Source organism: Bacillus rossius, chromosome 16 (genome assembly GCF_032445375.1).
Source record: "Bacillus rossius redtenbacheri isolate Brsri chromosome 16, Brsri_v3, whole genome shotgun sequence".
Lineage (NCBI taxonomy): Eukaryota > Metazoa > Arthropoda > Insecta > Phasmatodea > Bacillidae > Bacillus > Bacillus rossius.
The window spans coordinates 17,624,853-17,650,028 of NC_086343.1; the positions used below are offsets into that span (position 1 = coordinate 17,624,853).

At 34.3% G+C, this 25,176-nt stretch overlaps 1 protein-coding gene across 2 annotated transcripts; it reads left to right on the top strand.

Moving 5' to 3' along the window:
• The first annotated feature begins 6,886 nt into the window (after positions 1–6,886).
• On the top strand, positions 6,887–14,916 carry LOC134540307 (SAP30-binding protein). Of its 2 annotated transcripts, XR_010076438.1 has the most exons (3): positions 6,900–7,779; positions 8,446–8,578; positions 11,876–14,916. XR_010076438.1 is itself a non-coding variant. In XM_063382967.1 (2 exons), the coding sequence occupies exon 1, from the start codon at positions 7,013–7,015 to the stop codon at positions 7,751–7,753; it is 741 nt and encodes a 246-aa protein (XP_063239037.1). In that variant the 5' UTR covers positions 6,887–7,012; the 3' UTR covers positions 7,754–7,779; positions 8,446–14,916. The 2 variants fall into 2 exon arrangements, 1 of the variants encoding a protein (XP_063239037.1); XM_063382967.1 differs by having other exon boundaries at positions 6,887–7,779; positions 8,446–14,916.
• The last annotated feature ends 10,260 nt before the right edge of the window (positions 14,917–25,176 follow it).

Below are 25,176 nucleotides of genomic sequence, written 5' to 3' on the forward strand. Positions count from 1 at the left end.
TTTAATGTCCTATTTCAGTTTATAGTTGCACATTAAATATAAATATTTGGAGACCCACTTAAAATCATGTGGAAATTATATCTGAAAGGATTTTTGGCTGTTAACATAAGAATCAGTATGTTCCTGTGGATGCAGATCTATTTTGTACTACAAGGGTTCCCAACCTGTGGCCAGTGGCGGTGCCCCCAGTGTGGATAAGACTAATAGGTTTGACCCCCCAAAAAAATTTTATAATACAAATTATGATTTCAAAATTTAAATTTTATTGTTTTAGAATATTAATATTTTTAATTTATTGAGATGTTTGCAATAGTTACTATTAAAGCTATTTCATAAATAAATAGCATGAGATGGTTGATATTGTTAAGGCAGTGTAAGCTTGTGTGTTCTTCTAGAACATCTCACCTAAAACACTAATTCATTACTAAATAAACACCAATTATTTTGCATGAGAAACTGTTTGCAGCAGCCGTCTATTAAATCATGCTATGCTTCAGCAGAGCAAAAATGTTAATATTAAATTTTAAAAAAAAAGTTGACAAAAGCATTTGAAACGAAGATGGCGAGTTAAGGTTCTGTCTCCTTGGAAGTAAAAAAATATATATTATGCTTTTGATGAAATACTGCGTGAAGATGTATTATATCCCAAATACTTATTTAAATTTCACTTTACCTCATACATTACCTAGTTCAGATTTTAAAAAAAAAGTTTCATAACTTGCTGAAAAGTATTTATCTGGAAACATTATAAAGTTGTGTCTAAAAATTTTATGCTCTCTGGCTTACATGTGGCGACAATGCACGCCGAAACAAGCACAGCTCTAGTGGCAGAAATTGTGCATTGGAAAGAGAGAGTGAATGTCCATACACTGCACACTGCAAACTAGGGATGAGACGTGCTATGATCAAGTTATTCGCACAGGTCAGCCTGTGCAAAAAAAGCAACGCCCCAGAGCGACTTGCCACACTTTGAGAACCCCTGTTGTGTTATGTTTAGTTGTATCTTATTAAATATTTAAAAAAATACTATTAATGTAGTAATAAACTTAGTTTAAAGGTCCTGAAAAATTTTTGAATTTGGTACACCGGTTATTTGTTCATGATGGCCAGCATTGCTGCGCCTTAAGGGGCCCGCCTCGTCAGGGGTGTATGTGTGTTAGTGAGGCTGGATGATAAGCGCGACGTTCAATGGTATTTCCAGCGCGGTATCGCCTCTAAGCTCAAGGCTCTGAACTGGTGTGCAGTCTTCTCGTCGTCAGTTGATAACTGTGAAATTTGTGCGGTGACCGTATTTTTATATTACGGGGAAATGAAGATAAAGGTGTAATGCAAGTCCCTTAAGTGCTTTCAAGAATCTGTACCACTTGTTTTACACCTAAAAAATACTCTGAAAACATGTGTTTCAGCCATTTTAACTCTTCTAGAAATACAGTTTAAAAACATGATTCAAAATTAAAAGTACTTTTCGGGCCTCAGCGAACTCTTAAATGCTTTTCGTAAACATAACCCACTCGGATATCTTGAGTAGTTTTGAAATCGCGTTGTTTTTCCTGAAGCTCTGCACACCGTGTGTGTGACCAGGTAGGCGGGCCCCTTAATAAAGTATCCTTAAAATGATGAGATTATGCAACTGTTGTTTTGAGGACAGTTGCGTGAGTACTCTTTTTTGACCAAACCTGTATTCTCTAAAAAAATTTATGGCAGTTTGTGCACTCTCTCTCCAGCACTACCGAATCCGTCACATGTAAGGCCAATTGTGACATGGATTTTGTTGATGGAACTTTTTATGTTTAGTTGTGTAATGTTACCACATGCTGGTTTTCATTAAAGTTTATTTTTTTGTGCCTTATACTTGTTAGGGGAGGTTGTGTGTATGATGGTGTATGAACAGGTAAACGAAAAACATACCCTACTTTGGATACAGGTAAGTAAAAGTAGTATTAATACTGTAGCTAATAGTTGGCCTTATTACCTAAGTTGTGTTAAAAAAATTTAAATTTGCAAAAAAAAAATAGTTTCACAAAATTTTTTTTTATATATTAATGGTTTTGGTCTGCATTTATCGTAGCCTTATGTTTTAGCTTATAAAGGAATTTGTATGGCATTAAGAACAAACACAAGAAAATTCAATTAAAAAAGTGAAAGGCAAGATTGTAGTTGAACAATGTTGGTATTTTGCATTAAAATTTGATGATTTACAGATGTTCATGTGTCATTTACGAAAACAGTCTACACTTCATTGGCCCAATTGTAAGACAATGCCATGTTTTGTAAATATTATCTGCAATTAACTTGTTTAAATAGCTATTCTGTTAAAATTATCATCACTAAAATATTGAAAACTCATCAATCCCTTAGGATTGATCATGAAAAAGTCCTGAAATAAATGTACTTTTGCTAACTAGCCCTTTATTTTTACTCCGAACTTCAGATTAGTTACTGCTTAAATAGTTTGGATACTTATCAGCTTAAATCATGCAAAAATTATCTCTGACTACTTAGCTGAAATAATTTTTTTATGCTATTATTGTGATTATGTACTTAGTAGTTGAATTATATAAGTTTAGTATTGGGGCATTTGAGAGATGAAATTAAAATATCAAAAGATTTAAACCCTCCAACTGCATCAGCATGTCGGTGTGAGTGCAAATCAATTGAACAATGAATTGGTCCAAATTTATACCTACCAAATCGCAAGTTACGAAATTACCCATTCCAACACGGTCCTAGTCCTTGCCACTCTTTTACGTCTTTGTAATACTTTTTTTTTATAAGTTTGGCACATATGTCTCTTTTATAGTTTCTCGTCTTTTATTTCTGTTCTCCATACACAAGGGTACAATTTTGTACTGGGTTCTGGTTGCAGAAGCTTAAGAATAAAGAATAACACTGCTGGGAGCCACTAAACTTTATTTCCAGTGGCCTTTTTTATAACTTCCATTTTGTTTTCGACACCTTACTTCAGTTCATAGTTGCATGTTAAACACAAATGCTTCAAGACTGTCCACTTAAATCACGTGGAAACTATCCTCGAAAAGGTCTTTGACTTTCTAAATCGGGTCCGAATTCTGTGAACGTCAGGGAGGTTGAAATTGGTCGTGGAAAGTCATGAAATTGACTTTAAATTCTGGAAAAGTGATTAAAATTCCCCATTAATAGCAATTTTAGGGGAAGATGTCATGTTTCTAGTTGTCATCACCCAGACAGTGAAGCATTTTTTATTTGTAAACATCTTAGCTCTCAGTATACAGCATTTGGTAGGAGTAATTATGTGAAACCGGAACAGAAATGTGTTGCAAAGATGGTGGATCCACGTGTGGAAACATAAAACTGTTTATAGTCACTTACGTAAACATTTAGGGTCATACGAAACGAATTGGTGTGCCGAGTGAAACTTTTTGGTAGTGAAACTACCCTGGAATATATTTGGTACACTAAAATAGTCATAGTAAAAAGTAATAGTTTTAATATATGTAAGAAAATAGGAATTACAATGACTATAGTACGTATTCTCCTTCTAAATTCCCAAGAGGCTTAGTAGTACAGCGATAGAGTGCAGCTTGCTAACCTCAACCTCCTGGTTTAATCTTATCACTGGCAAAAATTCTGTTGTACTTTTTTTAATAACTTAATACAATAATAATGTTTAATTAGCTAAATAAGGTTGGTTGTTTGTAGGAATTATTTACTACAGACTGCTATTAGTTGTTTAAGCAAAAAAACAAATACACAAACATATACTTAATGTTAAAATGGGTGTTTTAAAATGTTCCAATTTTTTTTTATGCCATAATGTACAACTTCTTAAGTTGTGCAGAAACTTCATACCATTAACAGTATTATAATAATATACCTTTTCAGAAATCAGGTCCAAAGCCGGTTTTATTGGAGCTGTTTCTAATATTTAAAATTTCAGGTGGTATCGTGCTGCTAATTGTTATCTGTATTTGATGGTGGCAAGCAATTTTACGTTTTAGGCAACAAATTCTAGCTGTGGGTTCAGAAAGTATGTGTGTGATTTTCATCCAGAAATTTTGGTATTTGAAAAGTGACTATTTTATCAGTTTATTTATTACGTTCTGCAATTTTAAAAGAATTTTACGTATAATTTCATTTTTGTTACCAAGGTCAGGTGTTTTTACATAGCTCAAATTTTTATTTTCAAATGGTATTTTAGTGCCTAGTCATGCTTATAATAAAATGGTTTTTTGGGAGGTTCTGTTTGAACTATAAGTAAATTAGTTAAAAATGGTAAGTCAGGAAAATTTTAAGTTTTAGTAATGAAAAATTAGGTATTTTTAGTGCAGATTAGAGTGGACATTTTGTAAATAGTAGATCTATTTGATATTTATTTTTGATTTTGTATGAATAAAAAATAACTTTTTGATATAAAAAGTTCTAAGAAATTTTTATTATGTCCTAAAAAAAGGTCCTGGCATTGGTTCACCAGGTATTATTAGACACTAAATTGTATAAAATCTGATACTTTTTCCTCCAAGTGTATGGCCCAATGTATTATTCTGCCATTGTTACGGATACCCGTTACAGGTCATTATTTTACATTTATATTTAACACGGTTAAAATTGGAGATTTTATAAATAGCAAAACTTCAACAAAATGGAAAAAAATATATAGTGCATAATTTTTGCATAGTTAGCTGGTGAAGTTGAATTTTTAACATATTTGTGCAGTATGGATAATGAGAACCAAATGAAATAACTGAAAATTTTTGGTTTTAAAAGAAATGCTTCTGGCTACTGTGTGGTATGGTTTAAAAATCTTTCAGAAAAATATGTTTAAAATTATTTAGCCTTTTAAAATTATAAAAATTCTGGGTATTTTAAAAGGCTAGGTAAACTTACCAGCTAATTATGCGAAAAGTATGCAATATACATAATTTTTCGGCATGTGAAAGTTTAGCCCACTCAAAAAGTGTGCAAGTTTTCTGTGCGGAATGTGGGAAAATGATTCACATTTTATTTGCACTGTCACGAAGTTCCAAATTTTCGTAAATTTTTTCTATTGTGTGTTTTACGGACAACCAATTGTAGTAAAATATTCAAAAGTGACTGCAAAATCTCAGTTAAGCCTTCTTCCTAAAGTACATTTGGCAGACGAAGCAAGAAATTACCTTCATTCTAATGTATTTTTTTCTTAAACTGAGCACTATCAGATGCTGTTTTGAATTGTGAATGGATTTTATATACCATATATAAAAGGTTTCCTTTTTACAGTTTCCCCAAATGTGATTTTTTTACGTTTGGGGAATCCTTGTTACGAACACAATGCATCATTTAAACTTTTAGGTGGTGGTGTTATTTTAAATAATTTAGCCGTATTGTTTAACCTGTGATGTTAAATTGTAGGTGTTTGTTATTTTGCTGGTCGTACAAATATTGGAAACACTAAATAAAATTAAGTATTTTTTAGTTCAATGAGAAAATTGTCTTCATGTAAAGATTTTATTGTAGAATTACTATTCATGCAATAGATGAGAATATATGGTGAAAAATGTTTTCAGAAAACTTTTTTATCTACTGTTTGTTTTATAGTGGTTGTTTCCTAACCTTGAGGCTGTAAGTTTTATGATTTTCATAACTCAAGTCACGTTTTATTTCCTTTTCTACATACTATTGTTGTATTTCTCTAAAGCTTTATATTGTCCTACAAGATTATCTTAACTATATAGGTTCATGAATATAATAGCTGGAATTATCTAGATTACATCATCTTGTAATTTAACTTTGCTCATTTGCCAATTACTATGTTATGTGGTGAATCATTGACATGCTAAACATCTTGAGAAAAACAACCATGCTGCTAGCAGGTGTATTACCAAGAGTTTCAAGACCATGATTATGTTTACTGCAAAGATGATTTATTGCAAGAAAGTAGCACTAACAATGGATAATTTTTATCTATGAGTTTCTACAAACAGTATACACACAAAACATTAGGCTTGTGCATAAGCAAATAAGCAAACAACTTGCCTCATAATCTGGTAATTGATGCTTGTAAGATTTAGATTTAAAGTATGTATGATTTTTATTTACTGTTGCAATGAAAATTGAGTTGTCTGAGGAATCTGAGAAGATGATGTTTTAGTTTTAAGGCTCCTTCAAAAGTGTAGTAGTAATTACCTTGGTTAAGCTAGCACAAGAATAGTGAGTAATTACTTCTACATATTTATGTATACGTAAGCTGCTCGTAATAGTCCTAGAATTAGGATACACTGCATCCATGTTTGGTCTGGGTTAGTGTTCTGTTGTTGAGTTCCTGATTGTTTTCTGTCACAGTGGAACGGGACAATTGACCACCAAACAAAGATTCTCACTGCCTTATTTATTTATTTATATTTTTGTTTGGTTTTGTCGGATGAATAAACATCTCTGCAGATGAAGAGGAAAGTTCTATGGCTGCAACTGATACGGTCTGCGAGCATCCCGTAAGAAATTAGCTTCTTTCGGCTGCAGTTGTTCATTTTCCTTGTAGCCTCATTCTTGTATCCAGTGCAGTTATTTTGTCGATAGCAGCAACGATGCCGTTATTGGTTAGCGCTTAAGTCGGATGGTTTGTACTTTCTTAGAGTGTGGCTCGTTTGAATTAAGACTTGTTTTCAGGTGTTGGATGACGGGTAAGTTACTACGACGTGTGATGTAACTAAAATAAAATTTTTCATTGTCGTGAAGGGAAATGTGTTGTTTTTTAGAGCAAGAATTAGTGAGAACTTCCATTAATTTTCTTCTTCTTTTTAGGTTTTAGAGGCATGAAAATTAAACCTAAAGAGTTTTGATTGCTGTGCCCAAGAGTCGTGTGTGTTGGCATTGTCAGGAGCTGAACTACATGGTGCTCTTTCTTGTTGTTGTTTCAGAGCGTTTGTGGTGTCCGGCTGGAGCTGTGCAGGCGTGCAACTTCTGGGGAGCGTGTGTGCGTGCATGGCAGTTACCATGTCGGGCCCGAGCTTGGCCTTGGCTTCCCTGACCGCCACCTACACGGACTCGGAGGGCGAGGATGAGGTGGAGGACAACGACAAGTCCCCGGCCGACAGCGTGCGCTCGGTGGCGTCCGCCGTCGCCACCCCCGCCCAAGCCCCCCTCGGTGGCGCCCCTCGTGTCGTACCACGACGACACCGTGGTCTCGGACGAGGAGGGCGAGGGCGGGGACCCGGAGCGGAGGAGGAGCAGCCTGGGGACGGAGGTCGAGCCCTCGGAGGAAGTGCAGCTGCCCTCGGAGCCGGCCGGCCGCTGCTCCAACGAGCTCCAGGAGAAAATAACCAACTTCTACGAGCAGATGAAGACCAAGGGACTGGACATGAACAGTGTGATACAGCAGCGCAAAGACTTTCGGAACCCGAGCATATACGAGAAGCTCATTCAGTTTTGCAACATCAACGAACTGGGCACGAACTACCCCGCGCACATTTACGACCCCCTGCGGTGGGGTAAAGAGTCGTACTACGAGGAGCTCGCGAAGGTGCAGAAAGCGGAGATGGACCGTCGCGAGAAGGAGAAGAAGGAGAAGACGAAGGTGGAGTTTGTCTCGGGTACGGCCAAGCGGCCGGGCAGCGGCTCGGGCGCGGAGGACGAGGCTAAGAAGCGCAAGTCGAAGTGGGACCAGGTGGGCACGGCGTCTGCGGGCGCGCAGCTGAAACCTGCCAGCCTCGTGCAGCAGACTTCCCTCACGTCGAACGTGACCGGGACGAAAGGGACTGTCCTCTCCGCGTTTGGCTCCCTCCCTAGAAAGAGGCTATGAAAGTTTCAGCAATAGGAGAATGAAGAGTAAGTGAACGTTTCAGACTTCCTGTTCGGAGGGATAAATGAAGAGAGAGAGATAAAAAAAATGTATCTGTTACTACGACATTCGTTTTCGTAATGTTTGCAGATCGAAATTCAGAAATATCTCTCCTATTTTCATATTTGTGGATACTAATTGAAAGACATGAAATTTGATATTATGATTTCAAATTTTATAATTTGTAAATATTTTAACTGTGGGATATTTTTTTGAATGCCAAATACATACCACCATTCATATTTTTTGAATAATTGTAGTTTGATTTCCTCATTGAGAAGTGTATGTTCTGCTGTAGCAGATTTTCATTCCAGTTTAGTGACTGGATAAATCGTTAGTACAAATCATTCCATTTCAATTTAATTACTGCTATTTTGTTGCATCATTGTAGGGAGTTTTACATCATTCTGCCTGCAATGAATGAAATGAGCATGTCCAAACACTAGTATGTGCCATCTTTGTTACGTGTGGCATGAGGGCACTAGTAACTATTAATTATTTTTAGATCCAGTGTTGATTTGTGTGTTAAAAAAAAAAAAAAAAAAGTATTTCAGTGAAAAATAAATTGGGAATATTTAAGTCGGTTCCAGGGTGTGAGTTTATTGTGACTGCTTCCTGATTTAAGCCAAGTTTTTGAAACTAAATGTTTGCAGTCTAAGTGGTCGACTGTTACTTCCCATGTCAGCGGGGCAGAAGCGACGGTCATTCACTGCCCGTTCGCCTCGTGTTTGCAGGCGTCGCAAACAATCGCAGCCGGCCTCGGGCTGTATGCGATGGCAAGAAGAGGTGAGTTTTCTTACCAGAGCCACGGTGGCACTTAGCTTATTTTGTGTCCTCCCCTGAAATGTCTAAACATTCAATAAAATCAATAGGCAAGGCAGCCTTGTTCCAAAAATTGTCGTAGTGTATGTTTAATTTTTTCTACGTTAATGTCTTCTGGTTCACATTCTTAATTTTTTCGACATCTTTGAGTGGAAGCCTAATCTTCTAAATACAAAATGTTATGTTGTACCACCTACATTGTCATTGGCTGACTGTATGAACAACATTGCAACAGAAAAGTTGTATGGAGGTTAAATATTCAGCATATAAACTTGAAAGCTAATAAGTTAAGGCTGTGTCCAAACTCGTGTATGTACATAGTTGTGCCCTGGCATTCGTAACTCACCCTTGTCTGTTTGGAAAAAATTGGGATGTGTAAATTTTTTAACCTCTATGACTACAGCTAGTCATAACAAGGTTGCAATTTTTTTTTTCTTAAAATAAAAAAAATGTGTAAATAACGTACTAAGTTATAATAATCTTTTTCAACTGTTACCCCTTGGTTTCATAAGCCATGATTAGAACTTCTATTTTTTATAGGAACTTGGAGCATACAAGTATTATTAGTATTCATTAAATATCTTAACTATGTCAATAAATGAATGATTTTGAGAGTCATTAAATTAAGAAAACATTCGGTATCAAATATAACACAGCTACAGAATGTTAATGATCGCTGCAAAGGGCATTAAAATTGCACCCTTTTTTTTTTGTGTCAGATTAACAAAAGTCAGTATAGTTTTGACGGGAGTACCAAAAAAATGAGCTGTTAAAAAAGAGTCTCTGATTTAGCAAAGCATTCATGATTTGGATTTCTTAAAAGAAAAAAAAAGCTTGTATTCACGCAGTAAAATATACACCAGTATCTGGCTGGTGTCAAATTGCAGAATATGCCAAACTGAAAAATTCTCAATTAAAGAGTGATTACTGATGTTATTTTTTCTTAAAAGTCTTACCAAATTAAGCTACAAAAACAAAATATTAGTTACTTATAGATGGTGGAGGTTGGATTGTGTTTATTTCTTCCTGGAAATTGCTATAGGGGTAAAAAAAATTTAAACCTTTGTCCACTGTATGGATGTCATTCTACAAACACTTGTAAAGTTTCTATAAATTTACAATCATTCTACGTAACTGTTGTATTATTTCAAAACTACTGTCATATTTTTTTCCCTCACTATATTTAAAGAAATTCATAGTTCCGTACACCACAACTGTAATAAAAATAATATTGCTTAAGTTTAGGACTATCCTAATGAGAAAAATTGCATAAGAAAAATATGCATTGCTTTATTAATGGATTCTAAAAAAGTTATTCGTACCTTTTTTGCATGATGGAATACAGCTGTAATTTGTTTTCCTAATCTTAACCTATTCAGACAACCTAAATTTCTGATGTACTTGGTGGGTTCAGTGGAGTTTTAGTCTGTTGGAATTTTTTTTTTTAAATATAATGCAGTAATGAAAATGCTTACAATTAAATTTTTTCTGCTTGCTTTCGTTGTTAAAATAAAAGGATTCCAATTGCTTTGTACAGGGTGGCCCCCGACCCTTGAAATTGGCCTGTAATATTTTTGGTCCTAGGAAAACCTTGAGGAACTAGTTAATTTTTTAAAGCCATCAGGAATGATTTGTTTTGTCCAGCAAGATGAAAAGAGCTTAGTTGAAAAACTGCTCGTCATGCCCACAATCTGTCACTTTTGCCATTTTTGAGGGCTGTATGCCCTTTTTTTAGTGTCGTTCACAGCTCAGTTGAAAAACTACACGTGAGTTGAGGAATGTGATATATGTTAAGAAAACACTATGGGTTGCTGGTGATTAGCTGAAGGGGGAGGTGTTCCCTACTCATTCATTCTCTTCTTTTCTTTCTGTTTTATTTTTACGATTACAATTACATCTGAAGATTTCAACAGGCAGTAATAATAATTGAAAGCCATGACGGAAAACTGTTACTTTTAATTGTCACGTGAAAGACTGGAGAGACTATTGCAGAATAAAACCTAAAAATTATTTTGAATGTGTAAGAAACCTGACTAGCGGATACTGCTGTTAGACAAGTTTATGACAGAGTGATAAATGCAGCCGTTAAAAGCAGTTAAAATCACAAATTCCTTGCTCCAAGCAGCGTGAAATGTCCATGCTCATTATGTCAGCCCTCCTAATTCCTTTTTGGAATATCTTACATGAGTATGTATAGTGACAAGAAGCGCTCCTAAGAGAGGAATTTGTATGGTTGTTGTGTATGTTATACCTGTATTACATCAACAAAGAAACTGGCTGGTTAAATTTATTAATTTTGCCCAACTTTTTTTTCTTCAATGGGGCTTGTTTTTAAATAATGGAAGACAAAACAATGTAAATTTTAATTTCAGACCCTTTAAAACCAGGAAATAACCAGGAATTTGGAACTCCGCAGTGGCCACCCTGTTTTATATAAGACCTTGTGTAAATGCAAAATGGATCCAGTTTGAAGATACTTTGTAGCCAATCTTTTCCTGCACCTGTCATAAATCAGTTTTATCACGAAAGCTCATGTTTTCATTAAAATTTAATAGCGGATGCTAGTATTTCAGGTTGGTGTTTTTTTTTTTTTAGCTCTTTTTTTTGTTTTTGTCATGGCCACATGTCAAACATAAAACCAGGCTTTTTTATGAATCTTTAAATTTATTTTTGTCTACAATCCTGGAAAATTGTTGTTCATGCGTTTGTCTGCATGTTATGGCTGTTTCAGACAAATTTGTCAAATACGTCATTCACCTTAGACCCAAGGTAAAGAAAACTTAATAAGTCTTGAACATTCATAATTAATACATCTTGGTATAACTATTCGTCAGTTTTCCTTTTACATATGTAACATTTATTTTCTCACGAAAGCTTATGATTTTTCTATTCAAAAATAATTTTAGGGGGAGAATGCACATCTTTTGAAATAGTTTCAGTAAGATCATGTTCACAGGCTTAAAATTTATAATATGATTGCGTTAATAGTGTGTGCCTTTCTAAAGAATGTTAAACTCTGGCACATTTAAAACACTTATAAATATAATTCCGTTTGCATAACAAAACTTCACAGATGGAATCAAAAAGTCCTGTTTAAATGTGCTAATGCTTGCACAAGCATCTTGCATACTTGCAAGTTGTACTTTTGCCCTAGGCTGTTGTCACTTCACGTAAAACATTGTTCAATTTTGTTTACCAGAGTAGTTACTATTTTTTTGTGGTGTTAATGGTTACTTTTGATGTTTTGCCCTCATGGAATAGTTCAGCCATCGATGCCTGGTTGGCCCGTGCTGTTTGAAGGTTGGCTACCTTCATCTGTACGAACACGCATGATGAAAGAAACCAAGGTAGGCATCGTATGCTGATACTTGTAAAATGTACCAGTTTTGATTATTTGATCAGTTTCTGTTGCTTTGCTGTAATTTTTTTTTTTTACATTGATTGTGGTTGTTTTTTCTTGTATCATTTTATTAAATAAACACTTGAAATTTTTGGCAAAGTGTTTTGCAGTCACGTGTATTATAAATTAAAAGAATATTGCATTAAAACAATTTATAAAATGTTTGTTTATACACCTAGTTTTAAAGGTGTAATAATACTGAAACACATGTTTTCCTTATTTTGAAAGAGTACATTATGTATTAAATAGTTGGAAAAAAATTGTAAACCATTCAAGAAGTAAAAAAAAGCTATGTTGCTCATTTTATGACAGGTTATCTTATGTGCTGCTACTTAAATTGCTATTGCATGAAGTCTGCACACCCAAACTGCTCTTCCGCTAAATAATTGACTTCCTGTTTCATGCTGAACACTACTGGTGTATTTTACAGATACTGTAATCTTAATTTTATGAGCCACATGTTAAAATTATTTGTAATTTTACAATCAGTTTATTGTGCAAATTATTTTGTCTGAAGTAGGATTCTAGTCTCACATTTTTACAGCCATTTTAATTTCATTTAGTTTGATAAAAAATGTAGAAGATTGTCATATTAAAAACTTTTTGGAGGTTCAACATGCAAAATGCTCAGATTGTTGACAATGTATCCGAGGTGGTAACAGTTCTGTTTGACGTGTCCTCGAAGACATGAAAGTCTCTAAGTTTTATTGGTGTTGCTTACTTGTTGGGACTATCAGATATGTACGGTACTCAGTCAACTCATTCTTTAAAAAAAAAAATTTGTCTGGTGTGTTGAACTAATTCCTTAGATGTGAAGCCCATGTGTATGCGTAACTAAGATTTTTGAAGCACTTGTGTTGCGTGGGCACGAAGTATTAATGCTTGTGTGTTACTTCAAGGTTGTGTAAGTCCAAAGCTTCGCGGGGCCCACAGAGTGTAAGATGTAGCGACCCCCCTCGGCCCCCAACAGCCGGTCACGGTTGCCAAAGTAACGCTCAGCCCGGCCGCCTGCAGTCTGCAGTGGTGACGTGGGCGCGAGCTGGTTGGTGCAGCGTCTGTGACGTGATGTTAAGATCTCTGTACGTAATGATGCCCTCTTGCCTGCAGATTATGATGGTTTACCATGGTTTATGATAAGAGACCGGAAAAATTCGCGGGTTCATTGCCCTGTAGGATGAACTCCATAGTTATACGTACGCTCGGTCAAATGGCACCCACTGATTGGCTGCTGTCTTGCGAGACGTCCCAACGTAGTAGCCTGTAATTCTATAAAGCTTTGGTTTGGTGTTTCTAATTGGCCCAGAGTCATCCAGGTGAGTTGCGAGCCAATAGCAGAGGCAGCACTGAGGTACAACTATTTGTATTTTAGCCTATCGCGAAATGAATTCGCGAGTTTTTCCGGTCTCTATGTATGATGTATCTTACCAGTGCATGTCTTGCAGCGAGTAGTGTTCAGGATGCATTACTTTGAAAATTCAAATTAAATATCTTTTATTTATTTTTTATTTTTACCATCTCCGCTTTAACAATTGTACCTTCAAATTAACATTGTTTCATTACATCTTGTTACTAATCTCATAGTTTTTTTTTTTTTTACTTCATTAGAGTTTTTAGTACAGATTTTTTAAAAGTTTTAGCAATGTCATTTGCTGCCTCTTCTGTCTGAAAGTAGTGTAGTAAGGCTGTTAACCTGTTTCTATGTGCCTTAGAAAGTTGAAACATTATTTGTGTTGTGTTAATTGCATAACAATCATTCTTTTTTTTTTTGTAGGCAATTTGCATTTTTAAGGGTTCTCTTGCTGCAACACATGCACTATAGTGACACTTAATGTGTTCTGCCTTTTGAAAAATTGTCCGTAACTGTTGTAAGTGCGACTGGTAAAGAAATTTACAAAAGGTTTTTTTTAGAATGGGTTGTTACAGGTTTTTATAATTTAAAAATATTTGCTTGGAAGATCAAACAAATGTAAAAAAAGGAAGCTATTTTATGTTGTTCACTTTTTTATAAAGAGAACTGTAGTACAATTTTCCAACCCCAAAAAAAAAAATGTTTGTGTGTGTATCTTAGCACAGTAGTGTAGAAAATAATGAAATAACTGAGAGCTCTTGTTTACTTGATGCTTGTATATGTTTTTGAAACTTCTTGGTGAAAATTTGGTAACTATAAAATCAGAAGATAATTTGTATTCACTCTAAATCCATTTCAAAGTAATTCATTCACATGAAAAAAAATTGTTTCATTATAACAGTAATTTTAAACTGGGTTGTTGTTTAAGTCTGAAGCCAGTTAGGTTGTTTGCTGTCACGTCATTTTCAAAATTAGTTCTTGGCCACTTCAAATCCAGAATAAGAAAATTACCTTAAAAACCTTACAGGAAAATGAGCAACACTAGTGCAAACAATATTCTTTTTAACGCATGTTCACCATTTTATTGTTACGCACTGCTTGACAAAAAATATGTTACACACCAGCTTTACTGGTTTTTGATGGTGTATTTCACCAGAAAAATCTCAGTGATGTGGAAATGATAAATACGAGAAATGATACAATGCCTGTATGTCAACCTAATGAAAACATATTTTCAAAATGCTATTCATGTAGCTGGTTTTTTGCAATTCTTTCCAGCAATTAATTTTATTGCAGAGTTAAAATAACTTAAGATACCAAAATGAAATGTTTTTGCTCGAATATTAATATTTTTGCATGCAAAGGTTCTTGTACCATAATCTGTGGGCATTTGTAATTCGATTGAGATTGAGTTTCTGTGCTTACCATTTGCTAGTGATGTTTTAAAACTGCTTTTAAATACACTTGTTCCACAGTTTTTGTTACAAAATAAAATTAAGTTTTTGTACAATATGTTTTCTTACAAAATGAAATATACTGAAAATGAATTTGTTATATTATTTTTCTTGTAATTTTTCCTAGACCATTTTTGTCTTGTGGACCATAATACATATTAAAAATATTATGTAATGTATTGGATATAAAATAATTGATTCCTGTGAATTTGTACCTGCTGGGTTATTTGAATGCTGTATTTTAAAGGACTGGATTCCCCCCCCCCCTTCCCTGTTTGAAGACAACAATGATGGATTTAAAGTGAAAAAAATATTTATTTATCAGATATTAGCTGGCATTTAGGGACAAGTCTTTCATTCTAAATTTTAAAAGGAAAATTTTGAGTTATTTTTTATTTGAATTATTTCACTTGTAGGATTTGAAGAGCAAAAAACATTTAGTGAAGGAATTATATTATTTTGGTATATAGTGTTTTTGTTTTAATTTATTTTGTAGGCATACAAGCATTTGGTGTACGTATCATTTTAACGTACCTGCCTACGTACCTTTGCGGTGAGAGTTGGCTTTTCTCCTGGTGTGAATCTAGTCCATGTTTGCCAACATCTACAGTTAACTTGTAAGATGTTCAAAGAATAATTGTACTGCTCTACAGTCACTAACTTTTGAACATTAATATTTTAATTTGTTTGTCTCAATTATGCTGGGTATTGAGCAAATAAATAGTATCATAGTATCAGAGCTGCCAACCATTACGTATTTTCCGTAATTATTACGGATTTTAACCCCGAATTACGGAACATCGCTGGTTTATTACGGAAACGAGGCTTTGTGCTGCATGGTAACGGAGAAAATTCCGTTTCTGCTGTGCGTGTTTCGTGAACGCAGTTTGAATACATCGCTTGGTTGCTCAAATAACGGAACTAGTAAGTGTGCGCATTTACGATGTACTGTCGAAATAAGTAAATTAATTCTCGTGTTGAATAATGTGTATCTGGGGGGGGGAACACGCAAGTCTTCAGAACTTTCGACTGAAATATTCAAAAGAATGGCCATGCTTGTCGTTTTCAAATGTTTGGAACGCTACGGTTTTGTAATGTATGCACGTGTGACTTTTCGATTGCACATGGTGGAAGGGATGACTGTAGACGGCATATTGAATCAAAGAAACATGCAGAACATTTTAAAGCCGTGACTAGCAATAAATCTATAGCTTCGTTTTTTCACTACATCTGAAGAAACGAAAGTAACGAACGCAGTTATTGTTTACAAGTCCTTGTGTTTGTCTTGTTGTTTGTTTACATGACATTTCTTATTCAACCAGGATAAAAGAAGCAAATAAAAAGACGGTTGTTTTAAAGTTTAACTTTGAATACTTTGAATTGAAGATTCAAAATATCCAGTAAAATTATTAATATTTCTTACATATTCAGATGATTGTATTGTTCAAATAGATTTTTTTTATTCATTAATTTGCATTGTATTCATATTTTTCTTTTTCTTTTGCATATTATTGTCCTTGTTTTATCTTGTGAGTGTGTTATAATGCCCCAGGAAAAATTTATCGTGCATGATTTACGCGTACTTTTTTCATATACCTAATTGCCATTACTGATGGGTGTGATTTGAGGTTGGCAGCTCTGTAGTATGAATAGTGTATAGAGTGAGTTTTTGCTTCTACAAATGTATTCAGCTCTCTATAGAAAGGTTCCATAAACTTGTGATGATATTTCATTTGTGTGCCTAGCACTGAACGGGAAGCATTTTCTCATAAAATAAAACATTTAAAGGGAGTACACATTTAGTCGTATATCGTGCAGTCACAACAGCAATGATGTTGAGTTTTGCAACAATTGGAAAAATTGCACTGTCCAGTTCACTTCCACCACTCACTAACAACTTTTTCCTTAGTACCGTATTGGCCCGAATATAAGGCGACCCCGAATATAAGGCGACCTGCAGTTTCAGGAGGCCAAACAAATGTAAAAATAATTTTGGTAGAAATTAATGTGAAAATTCATTAGATATACATTTTGTGTTGATAAATCCTTTTGGCATTTATGTATAACAATTAATTTATATTTATTACATTACTTATTTAAAAAAAAATTTTGAATGGCCTACCCTAAAAGTCAAAAGAAAACAATTAGAAAATATTTACATTTTTCAGTATTACACTAGAAATTTTTTAGTATGTTCACTCTAATGCAGCTGCATCATTGTCATATTCAGAGCTGTTTATTTGTCTAGAGCTCGTTCACCAGCGTTCCACCAATGTGTGATTGTTCATTTTTCACAGTTTACTCATTACTGTATCTACGAATTTAAAATTTTTACAATGTCTATTAATCACACTTAAAATACAGCATTTAACTTTCCGTTTCACTTAAGCTACGTATTATTATTTAGTAGAGTGTTAAACGTAAAAAAGCAAACGGAATGCAGCTTGCCGGAACAATACAAGTGGCTAGCTGCCATGGTGAAGCATACGGCCATGAATAACTTTGGTGACGTGACCGCGAATATTTGTCCATATTACTCTCTGACAGTGTCTCTGTCCTATGAGTTTTAAAGAATAATCAATGATAATTATGTTGTTTAAAAGGTTTTTACATAAATAAAGAGTGGATTACTGTGAAAATTATTAAAATAGCTTTTGAAGCAACGTACCAAATTCCTGTAAATATGGCATCTTCGTGCGTGTTCGGTAATGTTCGTTTTACAAAGAAATATTGTGGAAAGACAGTTGGCAGCCGTGAATTTCCAAACATTACAACCAAAATGTTCTTAACATTTTCTGTTTGTAAATGTAAACAATCGTTCTGAAAATAGCTGTGATATTTTAGTACAAATTTTTTCCGTTCAAAATCTGAAAATAAATTACCGTAAATGTTAACACACGATTGTACACAAAGTTCAAATATGAATTGTGTAATAACACGTTGCCATTTTGAGATGCTTCAACAGTCACATTTTTACTCAAGAACAAATATTTTAATTTTCAATTTTAAACAATTGTAAATTACTGCAATATTGGGTGGATTTATCGTTTTCCCCGTGAGGTAACGAAGTTTTAGTTAATATAAAAAATGAAACATTTTGTTTAACAATGTTTCTACTGTAGCTTTCAGCTTGGAACTAATGTTTGTGGTTCTGACGTCTTGGGTGCGAAAATAAGGCGACTTCCAATTTTCGCATCTCTCGTGTATGTAAAAATGGTCGCCTTATATTTGGACCAATACGGTAATAGCAAGAACACAAATTACAAAAATGAAATCACATCTGTTTTTATCAGTAATTTCATCAAATAGAAGTGCAAATTTCTGGTTTTCCACTGCTTTCATCACCATGAAACAACATCTCATCAGTTTTGGGTAAATATACCAGGGTGGCCAGCCAATCGGGAAATACGGGAAATAGCCAGGATTTCTTAAAAAAACCAGGAATACCTGGAATCAACCAGGAATTTTTATTAGAACCGGGAATTTTTTTTATGAAGTAACGATCACAATAACATACGGCTGTTAAATGAGCACGTTCACCACCCGTCGAAGCACGACAGCGTGCTCGTGTGCTATATTTTGTGAAAGTTAATTTGTTCATATTGCATTTAAAAACTTTTGTAGTACGTAAGAAACCGTTAACAATTCAGACTTCCATACTTATTATGTTTCTGTATTCAAAAGCAACAGCATTTTGGCTGAAAATGTTGTTGTAGGATGGTAGTAATTTCTCGCACGGCATGTTGGTAGCACTAGTTTTGTATGTATATTTGTTTTTACTTTGCGCTCATGTTGTTGCGTCACGGTATCACGGATACTTTTCTCGAGTTTTTTTTAAAAGTTTAGTTGTGCGGGACGTTGTTTTGAATCTTTTAATCTAACATGTAATTGGCGCAGACTATCATAATGTAAACGAGTTCGGTCACCACATACAATGACAAATGTACGGAAGAGTTTGAATGGGTGGAGAAAGATCCAAAATGCGGGACGAACGCTATTTGCAATTTCTGTAATCTTAAAATCTATATCGGTAGCATGGATGGGAAGAACAGCATTAGCCAGCCACGCAAGAGGGGCAAAACACGTGAGTTTGGTGTCAAGTAATTTTTGTGACGTGAGATTATAAATTTTTTGTTGGTGGTAGGTTTTGTTTTAAGCAAGTTCATTGATTTAATTTTTAAGCCTATAGTTAAGTTGTCTATTGTTTAACGGCAATAAAACATCATATTGTGTGTGCTTTGTGTAACAAAAATGCAAATTGTATGCAAATATTGATAAAAACCTGGAAAAAACCAGGAATTTTATTATCCCAGAAGAGTGGCCACCCTGTATACATATCTTAAAACCAGAGCAGTTGAAATATCTCCAGCACCTGTAATTATAAAAGAATGTATTTTATGTTGTAGTTTGGACTAAGACTTAATATTTTAAGAATTTTTTGTGTCTTACCACAGCTAAAACACTGTCTAGCTAGACCTACGTACAGGTACAGAATGAACATAGTCATTATCTCCATTATCTAGTGGTATGTTTGCATCTAACATGTTTGTGAAGTCCCCAATGGATACTTATTTTCCCTGTGGCTCTGCCTGTGATCAATTGCACAAATGATGCTACGATGGTTCCTTGCTATAGGTCATGGGTAGGTATCTAATACTGGACTTTTTTTTTTTTTCAAACTCTCTGTTTCTTAATGAATGTACTGTATTTAAAAAAAAAGGTAAACTAATAATTGTAAGTTATACAAAATGCATGAATTTTACTCAATGGTACAAAGATTAAAGTTGAACAGGAAATGAGATAAAGTAAGTCCTTTCTTACTACATGTTTCCAACTTGAAAAGTAATTGCTGTACAAAAACGATGCCGAAATGAAGTGTGCGGAGACTGTTTATTTTTTTTTGTGCTCAATTTTCTAGTGTGTAAAGAACAAAACTATTAAATCTGCACAGGATATCTCGTACTTTTTAGTAATAAATTGTTAAATTCATCTTTTATAATTATTCTGAGAAGGCCAAATTACACTAGTAAGACAGGTATAATTAACTTATTGTGCATCATGTTCGTCATCCCCACCCGGTATAATCCACCCACTGAGTCATGCTCATGGCTACCCTACACACACTAAGACTTGAGAATTTGGACCTATCAGTTGTGGCCGATTAAATGGTCCGCCACGTGAGGTAACAGCAATGACCATGCAAAACTTTGTGGCAGCAAGTGTGCAGGGACTTGGGGGGGGGGGGGGGGGGGATTTATGCAATTTATCCCTCCTTAAAAAAATCTTCCTATCAACAAATGGAAATTATTTCCCCCCCCCCCCCCCATCACCATGAAATGCGGCGTACGCCGGAGTCGGAGCTCGCCTGGCAGCACGCGTGTGAGGCATTGTTAGTCTAAGTGGAACCTTGATGCCCAGGTAGGAATAGAGGCTCCACGTACGAGAGAGAGAGACCCTGGACACAGTGGGGTACCTCTGACCTTGTCCATTGCACCCAGGACCTCGTCGTCAAAGACAAGAACACGTCCATCACATTCTGTCCGTTTCTAAACCAACAACAGAAGACTGCAGGGCTGAAAACCTATTCAGGCGAGTTAAAAGCCTGGGCGATTTACCGTGAATAACCGGCTGGTATCCATCCCTACGTGTGTTTTCTACCGGTACATACTGACTTCAATTCTATGGTGCATTAATTGGGAAACATCTTCTCAGCTCGTGATTCCCTGGTAAGATGGATAGGAGGGACCACTTTTTCAAACAAGTTTTAGAATTCGTAAAATTAGTAATTTAAAGCTACTACCTCTTGTACATTTACACCTTCCTGCAAGATGCTTTTTTTTTGACAGGCGCCAATGTCTGCTGAGCTCCTGTTTAATTAATATTATCTCTTCCTCGTTTCCGACTCCCAGCAAGGTCCATGAGCAGCTTCTCTTAAACTCGAGCCGGGAGCAGAACCTTTGCCCACTCGCCTTATGTATGCCAGCTTGTGCCTTTTAAATAGATTACAAGCTCATATCAGAGCTAAGCACTCTTGCAAGATCATTAAGGCAGACTTCAACTTAAAGGCAGTGGAACCAAAAATCACATCCCTGGTGGAGGTGTCTATGCTCAAGAAAGCATTCAACTTAGTTGAATTATTCAGCAACAAATTTTATCCATGACTTAAAAAATATAATTATTAAAAAAGCTCAACTACAAAATGCTGTCAGTGCCATAAAGTTATATTCCACTGGTTCTATTTAGTATGAAGTTAAAAGTATTTTCAATTGATGTGATACCAGTAATAATTTTAACAGACCATGCCATGATTTACTTAAACAAGCTTGCATGATTGCTCCATAGAGGGAATTTTTAATTTAATGTAATCAATACCGCCTTGAATACAAAAGATAAGCAGGGTCCTCACCAAGCAAGTTTTGCTATTGCAAAAAGCCATTTCCTAAAAGGTCTGCTCGTTTGAAAACCACAAAATTGCAAACATTCTTGACTTTTTTTTTGTGGTTTCTGAAAGTGGAATCTTATTTTATTTAAATTAAACCAGCTTTTTTTAGAACTGCAATCATACATATTTATTTTTATTTAATACAGAAATATTTATTAAGCAATTTTAATGAGTAAGGAAAACAATGAAATTCACAATTATTGGACAGATTTGCCATTACAACATTAAATACAACTTGATTTGTTTGAATCATGATAAATGTTGTAGCTTACATAGACAACTTAGCTTTACCACATTTACATGGATCAGGCCACAGTATTTTATTTTGTCATGAAGGACGGCATGTTAACAATTCAATCATAATAATTTCCTGAGTATTACAAATATTAGTTGGGAAAATGTTTTGCAAGAAAATGTGAGTTGATAGGAATGATTTGACATCAGGTTTGCTTTTTAACATATGCAGAATTAATTTATAAAAATTACAATATGTAACATCATGGAATGACAGGAAAAAGACATACTGTTCTCTTCAGTGTGAATTGCATTTTTTACCTTTAAATAGAACACTAATTTAACAAGGCTCTGTATGCCTAATTCAGTTATGAAAACACTTTAAGTACTGTCACGGAAGGAAATTTTGTTCCATTATTGTTTAAAAAAATCAAGGGCATGATAAATTGTTAACATTACATATCAAATTGAGCAATTTTATTAGTGGCTCAGGTAGTAAAAGCAACATCTCTCTTTTTGAAACTAAATATATCACTTTCATCATATTCCTTTGTTGTCTATTCCAAATAATTTATTTATTGTCTGTCCATTACTTGAAAATCACTTGGAGACAATAATTATTTAATTATACATTAGTAACAAAACATGGAGTTTTTCTCAGAAATTACTTTGACTTAGTTTATAGAGCGTTCAACTTCCTTTCTTGTGACGATGTGTCTGGAGAGTTTTCATAATTTCCTGGTTGTATGTAGTGTTAACATTCTTAATAATTTCACAACACACACCATTAGATTACAAACAGCAAATATGTTGTAATTGACCAAATTCGTAGTATACAACTGCAGTGAAAGTGTAACACTGGGTGAACTCCAGTGAGCCTGCATGATTTCAGACTGATGCTTAATTAAATAATTTTCTGTGAAGTCTTCCAAAATAATTATTTGGATTTCTGGGAGTGTTTCTTTTAAAGTTTGCAGTCACTACATTAGTTGTCTTTTAGCATTATAACTGTGCCAGAAAAGATATTGTAACTGTGTGTAAAGCTCACATTTTACTGATTCAATGTATGTATTTCTTGCTTTACAACTCTGCAATTTTCTGTTCCCCACTTACAGTAGGAAATACTTCCATTAAACTCAGTGTCATCAAAATTAATGTCTAAATTTGAAGTTCCACAGTGATTGCATTCTCTGTCTACACAATGAATAAATATTATTTGTGTTGCGTAATGTTTGTGAAAGCAGTTTTCTTACAGAATTAGGGAAGTTCATAAGGTACTTCTTCAATGAGCCTATAAACAGTTCGGCATTTCCATGATAACTTCATACACACACATCTTGATCTGTAAGAGACATAACAACTGTATGTTCAGGGAATAAAAATTTGAATTTGGAATACCCTAATGAAACGTCACTGGATTATTTCTTGAAAATACTGACTGCTTCACTAAGTTCACGAGCAATAAATGTTTCTGACACCACATCTTGCATTTTGCAGTTTGGATAGTCACAAGTCTTTTTGACCTGCACATTTCAACTCATAATTTCTTTAAAAAAAAATCCTTTACTGTTCTCACAGTTTCATCTGTAAAGACATCGCTTCTTCATTTCATTTGAACTACTGCTTTTTTATTATTGCTAAGCCCTGCTATATCCAAAAATTTACTCAAAATTTGTTTGGTGACGTCTTAACAAGTTTTCTAAGAACTTCAGCACTTTTCATTGGTGAATGAGGAAATGCCTTTTGCACTCAGTTGCTTTACATATGTCACTTAGAGCAAGAAGTGTATGATCTGTGCATCATTTTCCTTTCTCATTCGTATTTTCTTCATTTAAAAATATATTGGTGAAAGTTTTTTTTAATATGAAAGGTATATTCTTCAAAATGTGAAATAAACTTAACCACATTTAACAAATTTTCTTCATAAAATACTTAAAGACTTAGTATTCAACCTCCAGCTTTCAGTAATGAAAATGGAGGGAATATATCAAATGATAAAAAAATATGAGTGAACAGGCAACAGTAATGTTGAGAAATTTGGTTGGAATTTAATTTCCGTGACAAAATATTCTTCTGTGACAGTATGCAATTTTATTTCCTCAATAAAAATGTCGCAAAATATGTTATTGTTTAGTTACATAAATATTATTTGCACTTAGGAAAATGCAAATGTACAATTTCATACCTTGATAATTATTGGTATTTTGCTATTTTCTTTTAAAGAATGCCTTGAAATTGTCTCTGAAGGATATTTTAATTTTTGGGGGACCACGTAATCTTGTTATATTTATTTATGCTTATGTGTTATTTTCTCTTGTTTATTCATACAAAGTACATAGGCTTACGATAAAATATTTAGCAAAAAGGAAATTGCAATTTAATATTAATAAATTGAAAAGAAAAAAAAACTCTTGTCCTTCAGTGACCAAAAAAATTTACGATTTTTTAGTTTGAGCAAGTGTATTAAACCAATACTTTTGCTAAGGCCTTAATGCAATTTGTCTACAATTAGTTTAAAGCCTGGTATACCAATTTTTAATATTTTTCCTGATATAATATTAAATAGTAATATATGCAACTATGTCTCACTTTATTGTGGCCTGACCCACCCATCAAACACCAGAACATTTATTTTCTTTCAAAAATCAACATTGATTTGAACAGCAGGAGTGGCTTACATTGCAGTCAGGATTTCGCCATGAATTAAGGTGACAATTCTGGGTTCCGAAACAACAGGATTTTGTGTCATTCTAAGTCAAAAGTCAGTTTCAACCTCAACAGTTGCTTCTAATACAGTTTATTGTTGTAAAAAGCTGTCTCCTTTCATGAAAAATCTGACATGAATGTTCATTTGTTGTATAGGATCATGCTGGTGGATGGTTTTGTATCCATTAACAGAATGGTCCCAAATGAAGGTTGTTATAACTTTACCTTAACTGCAAAAAAGCTTACACAACACTAATGCTCACTACAACTGTTTAAAGCCACACAGCATAATACACTACAAATCTATTAATTATTTAAACAATTCTAAAGGCAGGCAATGCTGCAACATTAGTTAACCTGTATACAGCATGTCCCACACATGACACTACACTTGGAATGACAGTCAATGAACGTTTGCAGAACAAATGCTTTATTTAATTTAAACTAAAAAAAATTAACTCCATATCTATGTTTTCAAACACTTAAAGTATTGCCATTTTACATGTGATATTTTTTTGGGACCCTCTTTAAATTGAAAGAATCCTCAGAATAATAGTGTACGTCTTAAATGGGTGCTGGATTTTAAAAGGGTAAATATAGTGTAAAACAGTTTTACAGAAAGAAAAAAAAAGTAAAGTGTGTGGAATAATAATGCAAGCTTTAAAAAAAAAAATGAAAATCATGATGGTTCAGTTTAGTTACATGGTGACTTGCATGATTGTTATAAGGACAATGATACTGAGGCAGTATATAAAATATTTTATAATGTTAAGTGTATTATGGATTTTATCACAGCTTGTAGCTTTTATGAGAAGCAACTGGGTTGGCTTTTCCACTGAATAATATAAAAAAATAAATAAAAATTAACTCTTACAGTGCAACTTGAGTATATGCTAGTATATAGTGATGAATGCGGTTTACATGAGGAAATGCAAAACGGTGGTATATGGACATATAATTAAAGGAATTTTTTTTAAA